General features: G+C 53.7%; 3 protein-coding genes across 11 annotated transcripts in view; 1 reads left to right on the top strand and 2 right to left on the bottom strand.

Annotated features, from left to right (window-relative positions):
- The window catches only part of ZFHX2 (zinc finger homeobox 2), a 29,052-nt gene extending 22,066 nt beyond the window's left edge, over positions 1–6,986 (bottom strand). For both annotated transcript variants that reach the window (XM_042252953.2, XM_027971619.3), the window contains exon 1: positions 6,577–6,986. The gene's annotated coding sequence lies outside the window, so the exon portion shown is untranslated. The remainder of the gene's footprint in view (positions 1–6,576) is intronic.
- A 2,626-nt stretch (positions 6,987–9,612) lies between these two features.
- THTPA (thiamine triphosphatase) lies at positions 9,613–16,330 on the top strand. 4 transcript variants are annotated; one of them, XM_027971618.3, is made up of 3 exons: positions 9,613–9,950; positions 10,334–10,885; positions 11,982–16,330. In XM_027971618.3, exons 2-3 carry the CDS (start codon positions 10,339–10,341, stop codon positions 12,092–12,094), a joined length of 660 nt encoding a protein of 219 aa, XP_027827419.1. In that variant the 5' UTR covers positions 9,613–9,950; positions 10,334–10,338; the 3' UTR covers positions 12,095–16,330. The 4 variants fall into 4 exon arrangements, with proteins under 4 accessions (XP_027827419.1, XP_012036357.1, XP_060274539.1 ...); XM_012180967.5 differs by having other exon boundaries at positions 9,613–10,255; XM_060418556.1 differs by having other exon boundaries at positions 10,334–16,330.
- Positions 12,784–21,150, bottom strand: AP1G2 (adaptor related protein complex 1 subunit gamma 2). Of its 5 annotated transcripts, none has more exons than XM_060418554.1 (22): positions 21,073–21,150; positions 20,494–20,729; positions 19,959–20,083; positions 19,676–19,817; positions 19,459–19,555; positions 19,215–19,291; positions 19,002–19,097; positions 18,525–18,605; positions 18,142–18,240; positions 17,916–17,971; positions 17,632–17,745; positions 17,323–17,463; positions 17,183–17,237; positions 16,980–17,102; positions 15,536–15,625; positions 15,321–15,448; positions 14,952–15,056; positions 14,538–14,661; positions 14,323–14,458; positions 13,485–13,648; positions 13,160–13,258; positions 12,784–13,072 (listed from the first exon to the last, which is right to left on the bottom strand). In XM_060418554.1, exons 2-22 carry the CDS (start codon positions 20,695–20,697, stop codon positions 12,971–12,973), a joined length of 2,358 nt encoding a protein of 785 aa, XP_060274537.1. In that variant the 5' UTR covers positions 20,698–20,729; positions 21,073–21,150; the 3' UTR covers positions 12,784–12,970. The 5 variants fall into 5 exon arrangements, with proteins under 5 accessions (XP_060274537.1, XP_004010371.1, XP_042108884.1 ...); XM_004010322.6 differs by having other exon boundaries at positions 20,494–20,698; XM_042252948.2 differs by lacking the exons at positions 12,784–13,072; positions 13,160–13,258 and adding an exon at positions 13,737–13,809 and having other exon boundaries at positions 13,534–13,648; positions 20,494–20,698.
- Between the last annotated feature and the right edge of the window lie 37 nt (positions 21,151–21,187).

The raw sequence follows: 21,187 nt of genomic DNA, 5'->3' as shown, positions 1-21,187 counted from the left end.
TCTCGTTACACTCTCACCGCCTCTAATGGAGCTAACCTCATTTCACAGCCATTAGAGATGGAGATGAGGCCCCGCCCCCAGCCCCGCCAGCTGCAGCTCCCACAGCCCCGGCCACGTTCCTCCCCTCCGGCTCGCCATTTCCCCTTGCCACCGCTCCTCTCCCTCCCGGGCCTCTGCTCCTCCTTCCAGGCTTCCCTCTCCCTTTCCCCATTGTTCTTTCCCTTCCCATCTTTCCGCGCTTCCCTCCCCTGCCCTCCTCTCCTCCATTCCTGGCTCCCTTTACCCCTCCCCCTGCCTCCCCCCGGTCTGTCTGTCCGCTGCGTCTCCACCTCCCCGTCCCCTTCTCCGCTCCCCTCCCCCGCCCTTCCCTGCTGCTGGCCCTCCCCTCCCCCACGGTGCCCCGTCTGGCCAAAGGACAAATCTCAAGGGGAAACCTGCAAAGACAAACAAGGAGCAGTGACTTCATTATCGTCGTTAATTTGCCACTTCAGTTCCTCCCACATGGGTCAGAGCCGGCACGGCTTGAACTCAGGACTGAGGCGGAGGCCGAGCCGGCCGCCTGCCTTTTCCGCCTGAAGCCTCTCCCACAGCCACTCGGCCTCCCTCCTCCTCGCGGCCTTCATTTCTCTGCAGGGGGTCAGGCTCCGGGTTTTTCTCTTCCGTTTCCCAGTCCTCGCAGCCTCAGCCTACCGCCCTCCTTTTTCATTTAAATTGTGGCCTTCCCTCCGGCTCTCCTGGCTCCGAGTCACATCCTTTTTACCTTTCCTGTTCTATTCTGCCGGTTTCCCCTTTTCCCACTCTTCCCTGCCCTGCCTCCCCTGACTCCCTGTCTTGGCCTTCCTCAGTCTTCCCTTTTCCTAACCTCAAGCACACTCCTGTCCCTAAAGCACTGGGATTTATCTCTAGGTTTGAAGACCACATAGCCTGGTGACGCTGGGAATGGGAGGAAGGAGGAGCCTGCGGTACAAGCAAGAAAAGTGATACAGAAGGTGGAAATGGCTGGATTGAAAGGAAGACAACTGTGATAGAGGATGACAGGAGCCTGAGTCAAGGCAAGCAGCAGAATCCAGACACAGAGACTCAAGACACACAGGGTCCCAGAGAAACCACCTTACCAAGTCCAGAGAAAGATGGGCCAGAGGGCCTCAGGAGGGGGTGGGGGGGGGAGGGGTCACCGACAAAACAGGGAATGAGAAATCTGAGGATGGAAATGGTGTTCACCCCGTCAGTTCCTCAGGGAAACACAGACTAACACTCCCCTCCCACCCTCTGCCCTCCTCCACTGAGAAGCCAAATGACTGACAATTGACTCTTGACCTTTAGCCCAGTCCCAGCCCCAAAGGGAGAAACTGAAGGTAGCTGGCTGTGACTGGAGGAGGCACGGTGGAAATATCTACTCATGAAGTAAACATTTCTTCACCCACCCCCGCCCTTCCAACTGCACACTTCCACACACTACCCAGGACCAGACATTGCATATGAATGCCCTCTTCTCTCTGCAGAAACCACGCGCTACTTCAGTGCCATCACTGTTCCAGTGGATGGCCCTGCTGTGATTCCCAACCTGGAACCTTGTATTCCTGCCCCAGTACAGAGGCAGCTCCTATTCTCTCATTTGACTTTGAAAGAGATATTTTGAGGGGGTGCCATGCTGTCTTGGGAGAGATTAGGAAAAGGTATCTTCTTGCAAGTATGCACGGCTTGGTGACAGAACAGGTGGATCTCGGCTCTGTCAACCCCTTAGCTGGGTACCCTAGACAACTGGACACAGAGGCCCTGGTCTGCACGTGTGCCTATAAGAGGGGGCAGTGAGAGCCAATGGGATTACCTCAGGGTGCTGAAAGGCACCTCTAAATCCTTCACCCTATCTCACTGGCCTAGGGTGGAGGAGGGGTGGGCAGGCAGTCCCCTGGAGCTTTCCACAGAGAGGCAAGGGGCTCTGGAAAAGTGAGTGGTGGGATGACTGAGAAGCCAGAGAAGAAAGATGGAAAAATCAATGAAATGAGTTTCTAACGGTGAGGTAAAGGACCGCCGTGTCGACAGCCTGTCGCCTGCTGCAAAATATGAGCTGCCCAAGTCCATGGCAGCGGCTGACAGTGCATCCAGCTGCCACCGTCCTCGCTGGCGGCCCCCGCCCGCCAGCCCCTTCTCCAGCTGCACTGGCCATTCTTATTACAGACAGGCTCTCCCTCAGGGCTCCCAGTTTGTGGCCTCTCCTCCAGGGCTTCTTTCCTAGATTCCTTTGATCCACTCAGGGCATTTTTGACTCTTCACCACAGGCACAGGTTATAATTCCTGATTGGGTGCATCCTTTTCCTCTGCGGCTTCTGTGTTTAGCAGCCTGCTCACAGATCTGAGTTGTGATGAGCTGCGCATCTCTTGCCATCTCCTGTTTTACTCTATACCTCTAGACTCCCAACAACACAATGCATAGGGCTTCTTACATATATAAGTCTGTGCTTCTTTCTGCCTTTTGGCCCACTTGGCCAACACTGAATTCCTTGTAATTGTCTAGATTTGGACAAGATTTTGGGTCTGTATTGATATGAACTCTGTGGCTAGCATGTTTGTGTGCATGCATGCGTGTATATTTATTTATTTACATATGGCAGATTCCATTGTGGTTTCATGACTGGGAATGGGGTGGGTTAAGGATGCTACTTCCAATTCAAATCTCCGAATCTGTCTTTAGAAACAACTCTTAACCTTTTCTGGAAACCACCTCCTTTCTCTAGCCTCCTCCATATCTTCCTCCTGGGCTTCTAAGGCTGTTCATTCATGTTTTCTCCCAGGATCTCTGCAGACTCCCCAGATCAGCCCCTAGAATCAGTCCTGCATGCCTCTGAGTGTGCCCCTGACCCAGTATCTCCTCTCTCCGCCTCAGGTTTCACAGGCATTTCTGGTAACTGCCTTCCAGTCCTTTCCTCCAGTGTCTGCTTTCTCAACTCACCCATTTATGCAGACTTAGGCCTGAGAGCTGGGGTGAAAAGAAGGCGGGCACCTCTTCCTTAGCCTCCTCTTATTTGTTCACTGTCTTGATCAATAGATATTAAGCATCCCCTGTGTGACAGACATTGTGCTAGGTGCTAGAAAACCATCAGAAGCTAGACACAGGCAATGCCTGCTCATATGGCCATCAAGACTAACCCTGGGTCTCTCACTGACAGCTTCTCTCTGAGTCCGCCCCTACCCCCCCCTTTTACCTTCACAGCCAAGTTCCATTCAAGATCCTTCCTTTTCCTGTATCCCTGTTTCACACAGCTCTCACATGACTCCTATCCCCTCTAATCTGCATTTCCAGCTTCGTGTCCATTCCTAAACCCAAAGCCCAAAGCGAGCTTCATCTTACATTTTTAGTAACTCTCCTTCCTGCTCACAAAGCCCTTCTCCTTTCACATTCTGTAACTGCCCATTTCCACTCTCTTCCTTCTTTGCCTGTTTTTCAGTCCTACCATTCCATCCTCAATGCCCCTGTCTCCTGAGATAATTTTCTCTTGTTCCTGCAGGCTCTAGTAAACCTCAGGTGCCCACAAACAAGACTTCATTTAGAGCTAAGAATAGCTGCAGGGAGGCAAGGTCAAGCTACCAATGTAGGAATCCTACAGATTTGACTATGGCCCTCGCCAATATGTGTATGGCTCCCCAGCAAAGCAGCAAGTTGTTCCTCTGTGGGTCTTAAGGTAACACCCGCTGCTCTGACATCATAGAGGGAGGAACCCTGTCAGGTTGCCAAGGCAACATCAGCAATTTATGACATCAGAGGCTGTAGGTCTTTGGTGCTCAGGGGCTAGAAAGATTCCTGTTCCTATCAGTTAAAGTAAATGGGAATTTCTAGTGTTTTTTAAAATCTCTGTGCTCATGTTGCCCTGGCTTGGGAATGAAATGCAAAGGCCTCCAGTAGGTTAGTGAAGGATTTGGCCAAGGGAATGAGCCAGATCTCTCCTCTTCACCACGTATCTTTGCATTTCCTCTCCTCTACTTTGGCATCTCTCTCTTTTGGGGATTCGCCCAATGGTATTTCTGCTCTGCCTTTTTTCCAAATTGCCCCTCCTGCGGCGCTCTCTTTGCATCCATCATGCTGTGTCCTTCTCACACCAGAGGCATTTGTTTCCTTTGATACCTCATCCTCTCCTCTTCCCTACCAAGCTCTGTGCAGCTCTGATCTGCTTCACCAGTCCTCTTTTTGCCTTCCATTCCCCTTTGTACCATACTGTTTTCCCACCTCATCTTATTCTTCACTTCCTCCCTTCCCCCATCTTAACACTGTATTTATTCATTTCATATTGCTTTTTCTGTTGACCTTCCTCTTGAGAAATAGTCTATCCTTTCTCTCCCTGTCTCCTTCTGTGTCATTTTTAACTCATTTTTTGTTTCATTCTCCCAATTTCTCATGAATCACCCCTTGATTCCTCCCCTGCCCCCATCCTGCATGAATTTTCTTCTCTTCCTTTGCATGTTCCTAACATCATGCATTTCTCTACCCTGTGCATTTATTTCTCTCCTCTTCCTTTCTGTCGCTGTTCACCTCTGAAATCTTCCATCTTCTGCCCATGTCTACCTCCTCCTCTTACCCTTCAAGCTTCTTAAGTCTGGAAAAACAATGAGGAGCTTAAAACAAGGTAAACTCTCCCACTCTTTATCCACCTTTCTCATTCTTTAGGCTGAATGAACCTGGCCCTTTGCATAAGATAGCTTCTGTCACATGGATGAAAACTGCTTCCTGAAAAAGCAAACTGAATCCAAATATGATAAGATCAAAGACCCAGGAAGAAGGCAAATTAGAAAGTAGAGAAAAAGCCACCAGGGTCTAGAATGAACCGGAGGACAAGGGGCAACCAAGCAGCGTGGAGCTCTGAGTCCCACAGAATGTCCCCTTACAAAATCAAAGTTGACAGTGAATGAAACATAATGGCTCTGACTGATGAAGGGGTGATATGCCCCTGGAAGCCCATTAACTTGATTTCTTGGCCTGTTTATGTGCCTTCACAAACCATACTCCCCAACTCTTCCAGCCCCTTTGCTCCCTGGTATCTTCTGCTGCTGCAGTTAAAATGCTGAGTGAGAGGGTAAGAAATACAAGAAACTTAGGGTGACCAAAGAGAAAAGGGAGGAAGAGGGCAGATTACAGGAACAAAGGTGAAGAATAGGCAAAGGAGATCATCAGAGATGGCGATGGGGAAAAAAGGAGGTGAAACAAAACGGGGAAATGAAAAAAATATATAATCGTAAAGTGAGGGAAGGGAGGAAAATCAAGTCAGTGATGAAGAGCTATGTGGTGGGAAGCTCCTGGAGAGGCAGGTGACACGCAGGACACCAGCGGTGAGGTCCTGATGGGGGACACAAGCACATGGCAAAGGGGACAGTTAACAATGCTAGGAAGTCCCAAAGTTCCCTGGGTGAAGACAGAAGATGAGGCCGGCCTGGCTGTGCGGAAAGGGCACTTAAATCCTTGAGGGAGATACACCTATCCCTCCACTCTTCCAGGCCCCTGACCAGTGACTACCACAATCATCAATCATGACTGATAAGCAAACTCCAAGGCAGCCTGAAAAGGCCAGAGATATCCATTCAGACCCTGAAGGAAAGGGCACGGAGTCCTAGATGGGTAAACCAGTTAGGCAGCCAAGGTGTGACACAGAGACAAGAACACACAGCGAGAGGATCGCCCGGATAGGAAGTCACATCCGGAGACAGTGACACACAGACAGACCCAGACCCAGAGATGGATGGGTGGGGAGAATGAATGAGAATGGCAAAATTCAGAGGTAGGGACACGGACAGTGATCGGCAGGGCAACAGGCGCAGCGTGGTCCAGTGCTCAACGATAGAGCTGTTCAGAGAGAGGGATAGACAAGAGCGGATGGAGAGTTGGGGACCAGGAGAGGCACACTTCACCTTGAATAGGAGCGGTGGCCTCCCCTCACCTACTAGTAGCACCTTACGAAAACCAAAAAGCAACAGACAACTCAACTTCAGGCAAAGCCTAAAAATCAAAGATTAAGGGTACCCACCTCCCCTCCCACCCTCCCACCCGTGGCGAGCTTGCCCATCCATCAGCCCGCCTGCTAGCCGCCGTTCCTCACCCATCCTGAGGCCGGCGGGGGGCCGCCGAGACTCAGGCCCCTCCGGACTGACAGCTCCGAGCCTCCATAGTCACCCGGCCTCCTCTTCCCTCCGGGACCCCAGCTCCCGGTGCTGCTCGGCGCGACCCGTCTAGCCTCTCGTTACCCTCCCTCCGTCCGGCTGGCTCCTAGTCCAGCTTCTATGCCTTTCCGTTCCCCACCTCTGCCTCCACCCCGGCATCTCTCTCTTCGCCCTCTCGCAGGCCCTCTCCTTCCCTCCCACAACCCTGTCTCTCCTTCTCCTCAGGCTCTCTGTCTGTCCGTCCGTCGGTCTGGGTCCCCTCCCCCAGTCCCTTTCGGTCCCTCTCTGTGCCCTCCAACGGCAGTCTCCGAGCGCCTCCTCTCCCCTCCGTCTCAAGCTTCCAAAGAGCAAGGAAGGGAAGAAGAGAGGGAGACGAGAGGAAAAAAAAAAAAAACCAACCAACCCAGCAGCATCGGAAATCGATGCACTTACACCTCAGCTGGAAGCAGGGACGGGAGTCGAACCGCGGCCGCCGAGCAGCGCGAGGCGGGGAGGGGAGGGGGTGGCTCTTGGAAGGGACTTCTCCGATGTGTTGATTCCTTTTTTTCCCCTCCTCCTCCCTCCCTCCAGCGCTCACTCCGGGGCGTCGGGGACGGAGATGGAAAAAATAAATAAATAAATTCACGGCGGTGAGGGAAGTGAAGGAAAATAATCAATGCTATTTGGCTGCGGCTGAAGTGTTTTCCCGGCTTCGTGAGGGGGTTTCCATTGATTCACCCTGGGCACTCGCTCGCTCCCTGCCTCCTCCTCCTCCTGCTCGCCCTCCTCCTCCTCCTCCTCCTCCTCCTCGCCCTCACTCCTCCGCCTCATTCAGTGGCTGGAACCGAGGCGTCCCACACAATGGAATAATCAATACCCAGGCGCCCGGGGCGGCCCCACTGAGCAGGTGCAGCGGCCCGCCCGTCGCGGAGTACGCCGGGAGTTGTAGTCCGGGTGCCCCCGCCCCCGCCCCCGCCCGCCCGCCCTAGAGCTTGGTGTCTGCCTGCTTCACTAGACTGTAGGCGGGACCTATGACAGGCGGACTGCGGTGCTGGCCACCTGCTTTGTGGCTCCAGGTCCAAGCCGGTGCCGCAAAGAGCATCTTAAACACTTTCCCGAGTTCTCCTCCTCTTTCTTCTGTCTACAGAAACATATATGTGTTTTGTTATTATTACTATATATATATATATATATATATATATATATATATATATATTTAAATCAGCTATAGAGCAAGCCATGGCTTCTACGAGCTTTCCAGAACCACCGGAGACCTCTCTCTCTCTCTTTTTTTTCTTACTTTAACTCCTTTCTTCTTGCCTTATTAATTCCCCTCCCTTCCAGTTGGGCACTATAGAACCTTGTCTGCCGCAGCAATTACTCTGAGTCACCGGAGCTTCTGTCTCTTTCACTCGGTCACATAGTTTCCAGAGTTGGGTGCGGGTAGGGTGGAGAGAGGGCCTGGTTTCCCATCCTTATTTTCAGTTTATCAGCTCACATAAACTCTGTTATGTTCTAATAACTGCTGAAACTTAATGAGTGCTTAGGGACAGTACCAAGCACTTTAACGTATATTAACTTATTTAATCCCCACAACTAGTCTCATTTTACAGTTAGGAAGGCCTGCATGTATGTTCAGTCCTGTCTGATTCTTAGAGACTCCATGGACTATAGCCCACCAGACTCCTCTGTCCATGGGATTTTCCAGGCAAGAATACTGGAGTGGGTTGCCATTTCCTCCTTCACGGGATCTTTCCAACCCAGGGATCGAACCTATGTCTCTTGTATCTCCTGCATCAGCAGGCAGATTCTTTACCCTGGCACCAGAAACCAGGGCACAAACAATTCACTGGCTCAAGGGCACATGGCCAGTAAGTGACCCAGCCAGGATTCAAATCCTGATGCTCAGACTCCAGAGCCCATAATAACTGCTACAGCCTACTTCTATTAATAGAAGGGAAAAAAAAATCCTAGAGTTCACAGGACAAAAGGAAGGAGAAAGAAACTAACATTTTGAATTCTAGGATGTGACAGTTTGTCACTGAATCCTCACACTTATCTGTGAGGCAGTCCACATTTTACTAAAGACAAAACAGATTTCAGGAGGTGGAGTAGCTTTCCCAACACCAAACACCAATGAAATGAAGACTGGAGTTGACTCCAGGTGTGACTGACTTTGGAGTCTAATCTTTCTTTCTCTTTAAACTGCTGCCTCTGCCCTACTGGATTTGGACCCTATAACTCAAGGAAGAGATTAAGTCTACTTTCTTTGAGCAACAAAACTTAAAAGCAAAGGACAGATGAAAAGCAGGCCAATTAAAGGAGTTAGGGGCTGGGGTCCCTCTCTTCCCTGCACACTGGTTCCTGTCATCGGGTTGGGGGGGATGCAGATAAACATTCAAAACATGCCAGGTTCAAGATACCATGTCTGTAAACCAGTGTCCTCTCCATGGTACCTCCCATGAGTCACGTGTTTCCAAAAACATGCTGGGGAAAGGATAAGTGTAAAGAACCTAGCCCTTCTCACCCATCATAGGAGGGAAGCCAGGAGTTGACAAGAACCACTGTTTCTCAGTAAGCTACCTTACCCCAAAAACCAGACATACAGTAGATGCCTCCAGGTAATCATAATCCTGGGAGGGAGTAAGGAGAAGCAGCCTTCTCAATTTTGTCTCCCAAAGCAGTCAAAGGGCCATTCTCATGTCTTCCTATATCTTAAATGAACGCAATATTTCTCCTGTTCCTGATAAAGCCTGCACAGGGGCCGCAGGAAACAGACAAACTCCTCAGTGTGGCATGTAAAGCCTTTCTCAGTCTGCTCAGCGGCACTTTCAGCTTTGTCTCTTTTCCCTTAAACACTGGCCAGGGGCTATCCAGCTTCTGGGTCTTTGCTCATGCTGTTTCTCTGTCTCCAGTCATTGAAATCCCATCATGTCTTTAGTTTTCATCCAAAATGTCATTTCCTCCTCTTACAGAAAGTCGTCGGGGGAGGGGGCTTCCCTGGTGACCTAGTAGTTAGAATTCTGGCTTTCACTGTGGGAGGCTGGTGTTCAATTCCTGGCCAGGAACTGAGATCCCTCAAGCTGCACACACAAAAACAACTCTCCCATCCACCGTTATCCTGAACATTCTTGGGGATGTTTTAACTACCCTTTAAAACTCCAGAGTCTAGAGTAACTAGACTGGTCTTAACTTTTTTCTTCCCCCAGCTCATTGCCATTGGCCTGCATTTAATGGGCCACCACAATAGTCAATAAAGTATCTGCTGGACAGGGTCTGAGTGAGTGGCTTGTATTCCAGGCCCATCTGCCAACGAAGTGAGAGGGTTGAAGGCGGAAATGGGGTCTGAGTGCCTTTTCCATCCGACTTAACTTTAGATAAGACTCCCACAGGCGTCAATCGCGGCTTTCCTGTCACCATAGCGACGAGTGGGGCAAGAGAACAAAATTTCCCTTCGGAACTACACCTCCCATCATGCACCCGGGTTCCAGGGTGCCGGGCTCAGCCTGCGGCCTGAGACCCGGGCCGCCCCTCGGGAGCTGGGAGGGGTCTGGAATGAGGAGCAGAGCGGAGGGGGCCATCCTTACTCTTGGCCCACCGCGGAGGTTGCGGCCCCTCATAACTTAGCAGGCTTCTCGGCCCAAGCCTGCCCTCGGCATCGCTACATCGGGCCTAATATGGCCGCTTGTGCCGGGGCCTCCCCCTTGCGCAAAGAACCGGGCCGAGGTCCGGAACCAGGGACTGCTTCCGGCATTCCTCGCGGGCGTGGCGTGGGCTTCCTTCCCCTTACTCCAGGTCCCGCGAGAGGGAGACCCTTGGGCTTTCAGGTGAGACCCGAGGCTCCGCGGGTAGGTGCTCTAGGGGGATCGGGCGGGGTCATCTCCCGCAGTGAGTAGCCGTACTCCCGGGGTAGCATATGTCGAGGGAGGGGCGTTGAAAGGACACCCGCTACACGGCTTGCTTTCTAGAGAGCCCTTTGGATTTCCCAGGGAATCCTTTGGATTTAGGACATCAGTAGCAGAAGGGATCTAACTGGAGACCTGTGCCTGTTGCTGAGCCGTTAAAAACATGAGACAGACAGGGCCATCCATCACAGAAGGAGGAAGGACCCCCGACAGACAGCCCTGCCACGGTGTGTGCCCCTCACAAGTTCTTCCGGGGGGAGGGATCTTCGGGAGCTCATCAGTGTTTGTTGATTGACTGATTGCAGGTAGCATGGCCCAGGGCCTGATTGAAGTGGAGCGAAAGTTCGTTCCCGGGCCCGGCACAGAGGAGCGGCTGCAGGAGTTGGGGGGTACCCTGGAGCACCGAGTCACTTTCCGAGACAGCTACTATGACACCCCTGAGCTGAGCCTCATGCGAGCTGATTACTGGCTGCGACAGCGAGAAGGCAGTGGATGGGAGCTCAAATGTCCCGGAGCGGCAAGTGTCTCAGGACCCCACACTGAGTACACGGAACTCACAGCTGAGCCTTCAATTGTGGTCCAGCTATGTGAGGTGCTGGGGGCTGTGGTCCCGGGGGCTGGGGTCGTGGCTGCTGTGTTGGGCCCCTTGGGGCTGCAGTTAGTAGCTAGTTTTGTGACGAAGCGCAGTGCCTGGAAACTGGTGCTGTCCGGAGCTGACGGAGAGGAGCGGCTGCTCAGGGTGGACCTGGATACAGCTGACTTTGGCTACGCTGTGGGTGAGGTAGAGGCGCTGGTGGACAAGGAGGCCGAAGTCCCAGCTGCCCTGGAGAAGATCCACCACCTCAGCAGCCTGCTTGGTGAGGGAGACACGCTCTTCTGTACTTCCTTTGTTCTTCTGAGTGTACCCACTGGGCCAATTGTCGGGGGACGTCTCGAGGCTATTTCTTTAAGGGGAATTATTTTAGCAGTTTTCTAGAGGACCCAATTTGCTCAGGGCTCTATCAAATCTGGTTCCTTCTTTTACAGTAGCTGTCTAACCTGCATTGAATCCTTCCATGTATCTCTAATCCTTCCCAGCCATTGGCTCATGTCATTCTCATCCCTCTAGCCACTCCAGGTGTCTTTCGATTCCAGTCAGCTCTCTTCTTCAATCTTTCCATCCATCCTTTCTCCCCCCAACTCCTGTCCTCTGATTTTTATAATGAAATCCTCATTGGTCCTACTGGCTTGAGTAAAAGTCAAGAATGTTGTTCCCATGTGACAGAGGGTGGGGCGAACGTTAGCAGTTTAGTTCTGTTCCCAGGTTAGCTCCCCTGTACAGTTCATCCATGCAAATACAGGGTCGTGCATCCCGTGGGGCCTTACAGCCCTGGAATGTTGTTCTTGCCTCCTCAGCAAACCTACACTGAGTTCCCTCCTATCGGCCCAGCATGCTGCCAGGCACTAACAATCAGACACTGGCTAATTGTGGCTCCACACCACAGAGGCTAGAATTCTCTGCAAATCCCACCTCATTCATGGCTGTAGCTGCTTCTCCTTTCTACACCCCTTGGTTTCTCTCTGTGTGTGCATCTCTGCATGTGCTTCATTACCAAGCTAATGAGCTCTGGCCTGCCTGGAGAGGCTTTAATCTTGACTGGGGGGCAGGAGCAGTAACTGAAATGAGTTACTATTGAGGCACCCTCTGTCTTCCTGGCGCCTGAGTGCCCTTCACCACTTCTCCTTGCCAGAGGAGAGGCTCGTGCTTGGCTTCCTAGGCCCACTTCTGCCTCAAGTGGCCCTCTTCGGCCCGGCTTCCCCAGGCCAATCAGGGAGTAGGCTGGTGGGTTAGCTAAGCTGGTTGGCCGGTGTTCGGAATCCCAGTGCTGCCTTGGAAACAACCTGGGGTCCCGCTGGGAGAGGCACAGTATCTGTGGCTGTCTGGCTCTCTCCTCATTCTCCTTTTGCCTGTAGGTGTGCTGGCGCAGGAGAAGGCACCTGCCAAGCTGATTGTGTACCTGCAGCGCTTCCGGCCCCAGGACTACCAGCGCCTGCTAGAAGTGTACGGCTCCAAAGAGCAGCCTTAGGGGACTGGAGATCTGGACATGACACGGGGCTGAGGAGCTTCATTCCTGGGCTCACCGTGCCTCTTCCCTTCTGGCTCCCCTTCCCACAGTGACCCCTCTCGCTCCAGCTCTGCCTGTTCCTTCACCCTACCCTCCGCTATCCTTCCTGGAGCCTTCCCTGGCTGCCTCCTCTCCCTCATCCGTCAGATGCAATCTGTGGGCCGCCCCTCTCCCCTGGCCGCTAAGCAGCCTCCATTGATTTCCGCTCGTGTTTATAGGATTTCCACTTAGCCGTGATCAGTAGTTAAGCACAGGAAAATCCCTTGCCACCCCCCTCCCTTGGTCGATGCCATTGATTCTGCCAGCGGCTCCTAAACTGCCTTACAGCTGAGTTAGAGAGGAGGGGAGGCAGCAGGGATTTCCCTGCCCCGGGCTACAGGGAACAGCAGCAGCTTGGGGAAGCTGGTGAGGATTCCTGTTAGAAATCTAGAACTTCTGGTTTGACACTGCCCCTGTGCCTAGAGAGTAGAGTGCCTCCTGTGGAGGTTTAGGGGCACATCTGCTCCCCAGCCAGAATGGGGGGGGGGGGGTTGGTAGAAGGAAAACCTTCCTTTGTTGAAACCAGTTCCAAAGGCTTAGGGCAAGATACCTACTTCCTGTATAAGAAGGCTCTTCCCTGGCTGTTATTCACATACATTTTCTACCTCAAATGATGGCTTTGCCCCCTAGGGCTTTATTGGGCTTTCATCATTTGTGGGGTTCCCCCCACCCCAGTTCTGCAGCAGCAAGGACAGGACCAGAGTGCCACCTGCTGGTCACCCTCAGATATGGATCCAAGTAGCTGGGGCTCCTGATTTGGGGACACAGGAGGATTTCAGGCTCTGAGTGGAGGCGGAGTTACTGCCATGTCTCCACAGGCAAGTTGTTCACCTCAAAGATTTCCTGTACCGACTGGCCAAAGTGGTCGTAGGTGAGGCGCAACTTCAACCGCAAGGGGGCCTAGGAACAGGAGAGCGAAGACCGGGGTAAGCACAGGTGGCTCCTCCCTGCCCTAGGTCTCAGCCTCGAGGGGCTCCTGGAGCTCACCTTGTTAGGATTGAGGATTCTGAGCAGCTGGGTCATCGGAAGGCCACCCTGGGCTGGAACAGTGTCTCCACTGGGGGCCTGTAGCTGCAGCTGGAAACTCTAAACACAGGAGGTTGGACAGAGCACACATAAGGCAGCTGGCTGGCTCAGGCAACCACTCCACACCCAACAGTTTCAAACCCTCTTCCCACGACTCCCAAGGTGCCTGTCTCTGCAGTCACTCCCTTCTCATCTCACCCTCCCTCCACCCCCAGCACCTCCCCTACTTAGTGGCTTTTTCTCCTGGAGTATCCAGGCTACCTCTGAGTCCTGGTCTTCTACAAACCTTAGGCACAGCCGCCTGGCAGATGAAGTGGGTGACGTCACCCCCTGAGGTGTTGGTGGCAGTGACAGTGATTAACAGCAAAGTAGGGGTTCCAGGGGGTCGAACAAAAGAAAGATTCAGCTGAAGTCCTTCACGCTCAAATACTTTGAGATTTGGGATGGGAGCTACAGTAGGGAGAGAGAAGTGACTCAGTATATGGGCTGAAGATAACAGTTCATTCATTCATGCAAGAAAAATTAAATGAGCACCCACTGGGTGCAGGGAACTGCTCCAGATGCTAGTGATCGAGTGGACAAGAAGATGAGGTCCCCAGTGGAGCTCACAGCTTAGGAGAGAAAAACAATAAACAAGAAAACAATCACAGTCTGTAACTGGTGCTCTGAAGGAAATAACCTGTGGGGGGAACTAACTTAAGTAGGAGAGGGAGGGGAAGTATCTGACATTTTAGCTGAGACTGAAGATGGAGAGTGAGCCAGTTATTTTAATGTGCTGGGGAAAACACATTCCATGTGAAAAGAATATGAACACCAAGGGCTTGAGGTGAGAGGACCTCAGAGTTGAGAGGGGGCCAGTGGAGCAGGTAGTGGGAAAGCCTGTGAGATGGGCAGGGAGGAAGCAGGACCCCGGGCCAGAACTAAGAAACCTGAACAAAGGAAGGCACTGGAGGGTGTCCAGGAGGGAACTGGTATGATCTAATGAATCCTTTTACTAAGATGGGGATGTGATGGTAGCACACAGCAGGGAAGAGGGACTTCGAATCTCAGGCCTCAGCTTAGAAGGGGAAGCACCTATTTCCACTGCCCCTTCTTTAAGACATCTCCCTTTTGCTGAGGCTTACCAGGGGGTAGGGGAGCGCAGGGAAGGTCAAGGAGGTGTATCAAAGTGTCTCCTGGGGTGGGATCCAGAGGGGGAGGGTGCTGGGCATTCTCAGAAGGGCCATCCAGGAGATCTAACAGATCCAAGAGCTTTGAGGCCTGGAGAGGGCAGAAGGGTCAGGGCTGGGTATGGAAGCTGGACCATGCTCTTCCCCCAGGGTTCCCCAGGCCCTCTCACCTGGGTCTCTGTGGGGACAGGGGCTGCTTCCGAAAGCTGGGCTACTTCTTTGCTTTCCTTTGCTTCCTCATCGACCTGAGGGCCACCCCGCTCCACAAGAGGCATCTTTTCCAGGACGGCAGCCCTGAGAGGAAGAAGGCAGGTGTACCCCTCTGGGTAGACCCTGGGCTTTTCACAAGAGGTGTGGGAGGAGGGGTAAGAATATGAGAGACCTGGGCTCATGGGGGGTCAGAAATGCCCCTCTGATTTCCTAAGACGGAATAGTCTTTCTGGCTTTCAGATGAACAAGGAGGGTGGGAAGCCCACTTAGCGTCCATGAACTGTGGGTGGGCACAGGTAAGGCTGTGACCCTGCACCCAGAAAGGGCCATAGGGAGCGAGCTGGGGGTTGGGTCCCACACCGTCAGCGGCGCACCTCAAGTGGTCGTACTTCCGGAAGAGAGCGTTGTACTCCACCGCCCGCTGCTGCAGCTCCACGTCCTGGCAGCTCCCATAGATGGACATCACCTGGCAGATGCGGCTGGGCCACAGGGTGGTCCGTGACTGGGACTGGCCATCTGCCCTGCCCTTCACCTCTAGGATGTGGCAGGGAAGGAAGAGGCCCCCACAGAGCAGGGAGAGACCCACGATACTTGGCTCAAAAGGAAGGACCTAAGGACAGGGGGCTGGGGATGGAGGTGCAGGCCTGGAGGGAAACTCAGAAACAGAGGGCATGGTGAAGGGAAAGCTCTCGCTGGAGGTACCAAGAAGAGGCTCTGTGGGAGGGGCAGGGACCCGGTCTTACTTGTTGTCCCCATGGAGCCGGGTGCTGAGCTTCATGAGGGCCGTGAGGGCATATCCCCTGGTGGCTGGCAGGGACATCTGGGACTGCAGCACCCTTTCCAGCAGTGCCAACACCTCCTCTTTCTCCACCTTCCGGGGGGCACACAGAGTGATCCTGAGACCGGCCCTGACTCCCCTCACGTGTCCCTCCTCAGTGTACCCCAACGCAGGACCCACCTGCAGGGGCTCAGTTTCCTCACAGGTCCCCTCCAGCAGGAGGTCTCCGTATTCCCCAATGCACCAGGCTGCCACCTGCACTAGTGGTTGCTGTGGGGGATGAGAAACATGCTGGGCCGGCATCTGGGTCCTCTCCTCACTTCCAGACCCCATGACATCCTTTTAGGCAGTGCAGAGATAGTGGAGCTTGCAGGGGTGGGGAAAGGGAAGGGCCTTGGCACAAGGAGCAGTTATGAGCAGTTGTGTTAGTTGCAGGCTCTGTCCTGGCTCCTGGGCTTCCTCTGCCCTCTAGTGGCCAAGTACAAGAACTACATGGCCTACAACAGATCTCATGATTATCATACTAAGTGAAATAAGCCAGAGAAAGACAAACAGTATGATAATATTTCTGTGAGGAATCTAAAAGATAATACAAATGAATCCATACACAAAACAGAAACACTCACAGAAATAGAAAACAAACTTACGGTTACCAATGGGGGGAGGGATGGGAAGGATAAATTAGGAATATGGAGATAAACAGATACAAACTACTATATATAAAATAAATATGCAAGGGTTTACTGTACATTCAATATCTTGTAAAAATCTATAATGGAAAATAATCTTGGGACTTCCCTGTCAGTCCAGTCATTAAGACTTTGCCTTCCAATGCAGAGGGTATGTGTTTGATTCCTGGTTGGGGAGCTCAGATCCCACATACCTCAGGGCCAAAAAAACCCAAAAATATAAAACAGAAGGAATATTGTAACAAATTCAATAAAGATTTTTAAAAAATTATCCACATTAGAAAAATAATAATCTTATAAGGACCCCTTTGTTGTACGCCTGAAACTAACTAGTGTAAATCAACTGTTTCAGTTTTTAGAAGTACTGTAGGATAAAACTCAGAAAGAAATACAAAAAACAAAACAACCCCGCTTACCCCCGCCATGGCCTAAGCACAAGGGGTGCAGTGAGGATGGAGTGAGGGGGTCCTCCCTTGAGGAAGGGGTGGGTGGTTTCTGCCTAGCCTACTAAAGCAACATGGAAAGCAGTATTGGCATATTGGTTATTGGTTGGCATCTGTGAATTCACTCAGCATTCAAGGTAGTAATAAGAACTAATACATGCAAAAAGAGCTTTTATCTATATCCCGTTTGATCAAGACAGCTCTGGGAGGTAGGCAGGGTAGAATGCTGAGTAGACCCGGTATGAAGAAAGTTCAGTGAGTCATCTGTGGTTGCACAGACAGTAACAGAACCAGGACAGAAGTCTGGGTGTTCTAACTATGAGCAGGGCTCTGTCCTTCAGTGACTCTACCAAGTAGAAAGCTGTGAGGATAAAAGAGAGACAGAGCTGTGACTCTAGGGGAAAAACAGTTGGGAATCTGGTGTGTGGAGCAGGGAGCCCAGGAAGGGATGAGAGGGGTAGGCAGCCCTGCGCCTGGTGGAAGGAGCAGTACCTGGGAGATGTCCTCAGCCAGGGCGCTGTAGAGGCGGCGCACAGAGTAGGCGTGGAGCTCCTGGGCTCCCCCAATCAGCTGGATCAGGTTGGCCACTGCATCATCGCGCACATAGGTGCCTGCCTGGAGGGGTGAATGTGGCTGGGTCAGTGTGGTGAACCCTGCCCGCCCCCACCCAGCTCTCAGCCCAGCCCCTGCCTCACCGTCGTCAGCACACGGAGGATGGTATCTATGTGCCACCGCTTGGTTGGGGCAAACCTAGGGGACATCATGGCTCTTTAGTCCTGGCGATGACCCTCCCTGGATTCCACCCTCTCTGCCTCCTGGGCACCCATCCCCTCACCTTTCTGCTGCCAGTAGGATGCCAGAGGCACAGTCGGGCCGTAGATCAGGGGGGCAGGACTCCAGAAAGCCCTGCAGCTCCTGGGTCATGGCTCGCACGTTGGAGCTATTCACCAGGGCCAGGCTCAGTTCCAGGGCCCGCCTGGAGAAGAAACGTGTGTTTAGACAAGGTCTCCCAGGTCACCCCATGACATTCCTTGGGGCCCCCCTTCCCCAGGCACCTGTCTCCGTAGTCCCCTTTCTCCAGCTGCTGAGCTGGCCTGGGGTTTGGGCCCTCTACTCGTCACTGTGGTTCCTCTGCCCTGCTTACCGGCTGAGGGAGGCGTCAGGTTCCCACAGACACTCCACCACGGTGGGCCGGTGCCGCTGCACGGCACTGTGATCAGACTGCACCAGCTTCAGCAAGGACGTCAGCGCCACATATCTGGTCAGAGCACGAGGGTCCTTAGCATACCCTGGCCGTCAGCCCTCTCCCCACCCGTCCTGCCCTGGGTATGGAAATAAGGGGCTGGTGAATCCAGAGATTCTGGAAGAAGGAGGGCAGAGGGTCAAGGGCTCAGTGGCACAGCCCTGCCAGACACCTGGGCCTATTACCTAATGTTCCTGTCACTGTTGAGTAGGAAGCGGCCAAGAATGTTGACAGCTAGAACCTATGGGAGGCAGAGGTTGGGAGTCAGGGAAGGAGCAGCCTGCTCATTCAGCAGTGGTGACTGCGTGGCACAGGGTGCCCAGGGCAGGGAGGAGAAACCGGAGAACAGGACCTGTCTGCCCGGCTGGAGTGGGTGGGAGGGGCCCAGGGGAGGGGCCTCGGGGAAGGTACCCTTAGGCCCGCAGCAGAGCGGATGTCCATGATAGTCAACACCGTCTCAAACAGAACCGCATTGCCCGCATTTCGGCTGGTGTCAGTGTTTGTGGCTACCTGCGTGGATGGGAGAGAAGCTCTAAGGGGCTCCACCCTTTCCTCATGTCATCCCTCAAATAGCTTACAAAAGTCTATCCATCCCCTCCACCCCCGCCCCCCCAACTATGTGCCAGGGACTACTGCACTGTAACAGACTGTGTCCCTGACCTCAGGAGAGATCACAGTCCAGAAAGAAATGGAGACGTGATCATTTGGCCACTGCAGGGGGAGTGGTCATGGGAGGGACGCCCAGGCCAGTGGGATCACAGAGCAACACCCATAACCCAGGCCCCCACCCCCACCTGGGCCAGCAAGTCATTCATGGTCTCACTGCTCTCCTCGTGGTTCCGGCCCAGAATCCGAAGCAGACGAAGTATCTGGACCTGAAATTGGGTTAAATAAAAGTTGGGGGAAAGGGGTTGAGGAGAGAAATCCAACGTTGAGAGCACTGTGAGGGGTCTGGCTGGCTCCCAATAGCCTCCTTGCAGTCCCCCCTCCCAGCCTCCTCTGTCCCCTTGGGCCCTGGGAGGGTTCAGAGGTGAGTGAGGCCAGGAGATCTGGGGACAGTCTTTTGAAAAAAAAAAAAAAAAATGTTACCAAGTTGGATTTTCTACTTTTCAGGCACTCCCCATCCCCACACTGGACCTGGGATGACCTGGTGCCTGCCACCCTCCTGCCCAAGTTACTGATGAACCAAAGTATTGTCTGGGAGGGGACCCCTGGCCATGGGATGCCTAAGCTTTTTGTTCCAGGGATACAGCAGGGAAGGATCAGCCCACCTGCAGGAATGGGTCGCTGACTCCAGACACGCTGTGTTCTGTGGAGCATCCTGTCATCACCAGAGTCCGGAGGGTGTGCACCAGCTGGGGTACCACCTGGAGGGAGGGCAGAGCCTGACCTGGGCATTCTTCCTAATCCTCTCTCCCTTCAGCTCCCTCCAACCCCACTGCCCTTCTCCTCCTGGCCCGGGGCCCACCCCTTCACCAGCCCACCTTTCGAAAGTGCTGGAGGGCTGCAGGGCTTCGTTCGCAGAGCTCGGTGATCAGCGTGACAGTGCCCAGCAGGATGCCTGGGTCAGGGTGAGGGAGCCAATGGTGGACAGGGCACAGGGGAGTCTACTGTGTGCGTGTTTGCATGCACGTGCTGCCCTTCACCTGGGAGCTACTGTTCCTGTCCTTGGGCTCCCTTTCCCACAGCCAGAGCTGAGGCAGTGGACGAGGAGCCCCGTGGCCTTACCATGGTGGCGTTCATGAAGCAGCTGGGCACAGGGTGGGAGGAAGATGTCAGAGAGTTCAGGGACCTTCCGGATCATGTGTACTGCAGTCAGAACAGCCTGCAGAGGTCACAGGGCTCAGAGAGGGCGAGGGTCTGCCAGGATGGAATCCCCCACCTCTATCATGTGGCAGACAGGACAGTTTGTGCAGGAGCAAGAGCCTAGAACCTGCTGTCTCACCTTCTTGCGCACATAGGGGCTGGGCTGCAGGAGCAGCTTCTCCACCTCTGGGGCCAAGTCCCGGCACATCTCAGCAGAGCCCATGGCACTCAGTGTGCACAAGGCTAGGCCTTGGACAGCCTCAATTCCCTGGCTCAGGTCACTGCAGAGTTTGGGGAGGACAGTCAGTCAAGCCTCTGAGAAGTCCAGTCCTTCAGTACCTACAGCAGGCAACCCCCTGGGATTTCCCAGTTCCCCACTCTCCCATCTCCCTGATTCCAAGTGCTTCCCAGAACCCTCTCACTTCTTGATGCTGTTGGTAATGAGCAGGTGGGCATCCTGCCTCTCATCCAGTAGAAGCATGGCCCCCAGGTAGCCCACCCTCTTGTCTGTGAACCTGGGGGAGGCGATCAGTTTCAGGCACTCCATCTACAGGGAAGGGGGCAGACCAGGAAGGGGTAGGGGTGAAACCGGAGGCACTAGCGTGGCTTTTGGTTCTCCTTTACACCAGATTAACCTGTGGGGGCAGCATACCCCAGGACCGCCCCGTTCAACATGAACAGAGGTTTAGGAGATTCAGTTAGTTTCAAGGAAACGGAAGAATGGGAGGAGAAAGGAAGGGCCTTGAATGGCGCTGGCCAGAGAATGAGGGGTTCGGTCCATCTGATGACCAGTTGGGGTGGTAAAGGGCAAGGAGATCTGCGGTACACCCTGTGAGGGCCCAGAAACTCCGCAGAATAAAGAAATCGAGAAACAAGTAAGTGAGGGGGTGGTGTTCGCTACCGTGCCCCACTAGCTTCTCTCATCAAACTCGGACGGGAGGCGTCCACGCCCAGTACCTGTCCAAAGTGGGCGGGGTAGCCTAACATGTGGACGTAGAGCAGTTTGGCCAGCTGGCGGTGGCTGTGCAGAGGGTCCCCATCGCGGAAGGAGGCCCGGATGTGGGCGCACTCTTTCTGGATCACCTCCCGCTCCTGGGCCTGGGTCTTGGCCTCACGAATCTCCTGGATTAGATCCTGAAGCTTCAGCGAGGACGCCACCATCCTGGCGGGCAGAGCCCGGAAACGGAGAGGGCCTTAACCCTCTGGCAGTAAGCATCCGGCCTTTTCTGCACAGGCTTGCAATTAACCAAATTCCCGAGGGCCCGGGTCCCAAGACACGCTAAAACTGATCCCTGTCCCCAAATGCCGCCCGAGACCTCCATTACGCATGCGTCCTCGCCCCACCCCGCACCCGTCGCTACCGAGCCTGCGCTGGAACCCCGCCTATTTCCCCCCCAACGGCGGGTCTCCACCTGGCTTCCCATCCCTAGCTCAGTTATTCCCTTCCTTCTAGAGCCCGGCGCTGCTTCTTTCGCAGAGACCCCCGTCCCCTTCTCAGGCGGTGTCAGCTTCCCCACACCAGGACGCCAGCCTCACCTGGCTTCAGTCTCAACTCCGCTCCTCTCCCCCCAGCGCTTCCTGGTCCTAGCCCCGAGGAAGGTTGGGGCTTGGTCTGATCCTTCTCTCTCCCCGCCCCTATCGCGGGACCCCG

This window comes from Ovis aries, chromosome 7 (assembly GCF_016772045.2).
Source record: "Ovis aries strain OAR_USU_Benz2616 breed Rambouillet chromosome 7, ARS-UI_Ramb_v3.0, whole genome shotgun sequence".
Taxonomy (NCBI): Eukaryota; Metazoa; Chordata; class Mammalia; order Artiodactyla; family Bovidae; genus Ovis; species Ovis aries.
The sequence above is the reverse complement of the archived record's forward strand: the minus strand, read 5'-3'. Positions and strand labels throughout refer to the sequence as shown.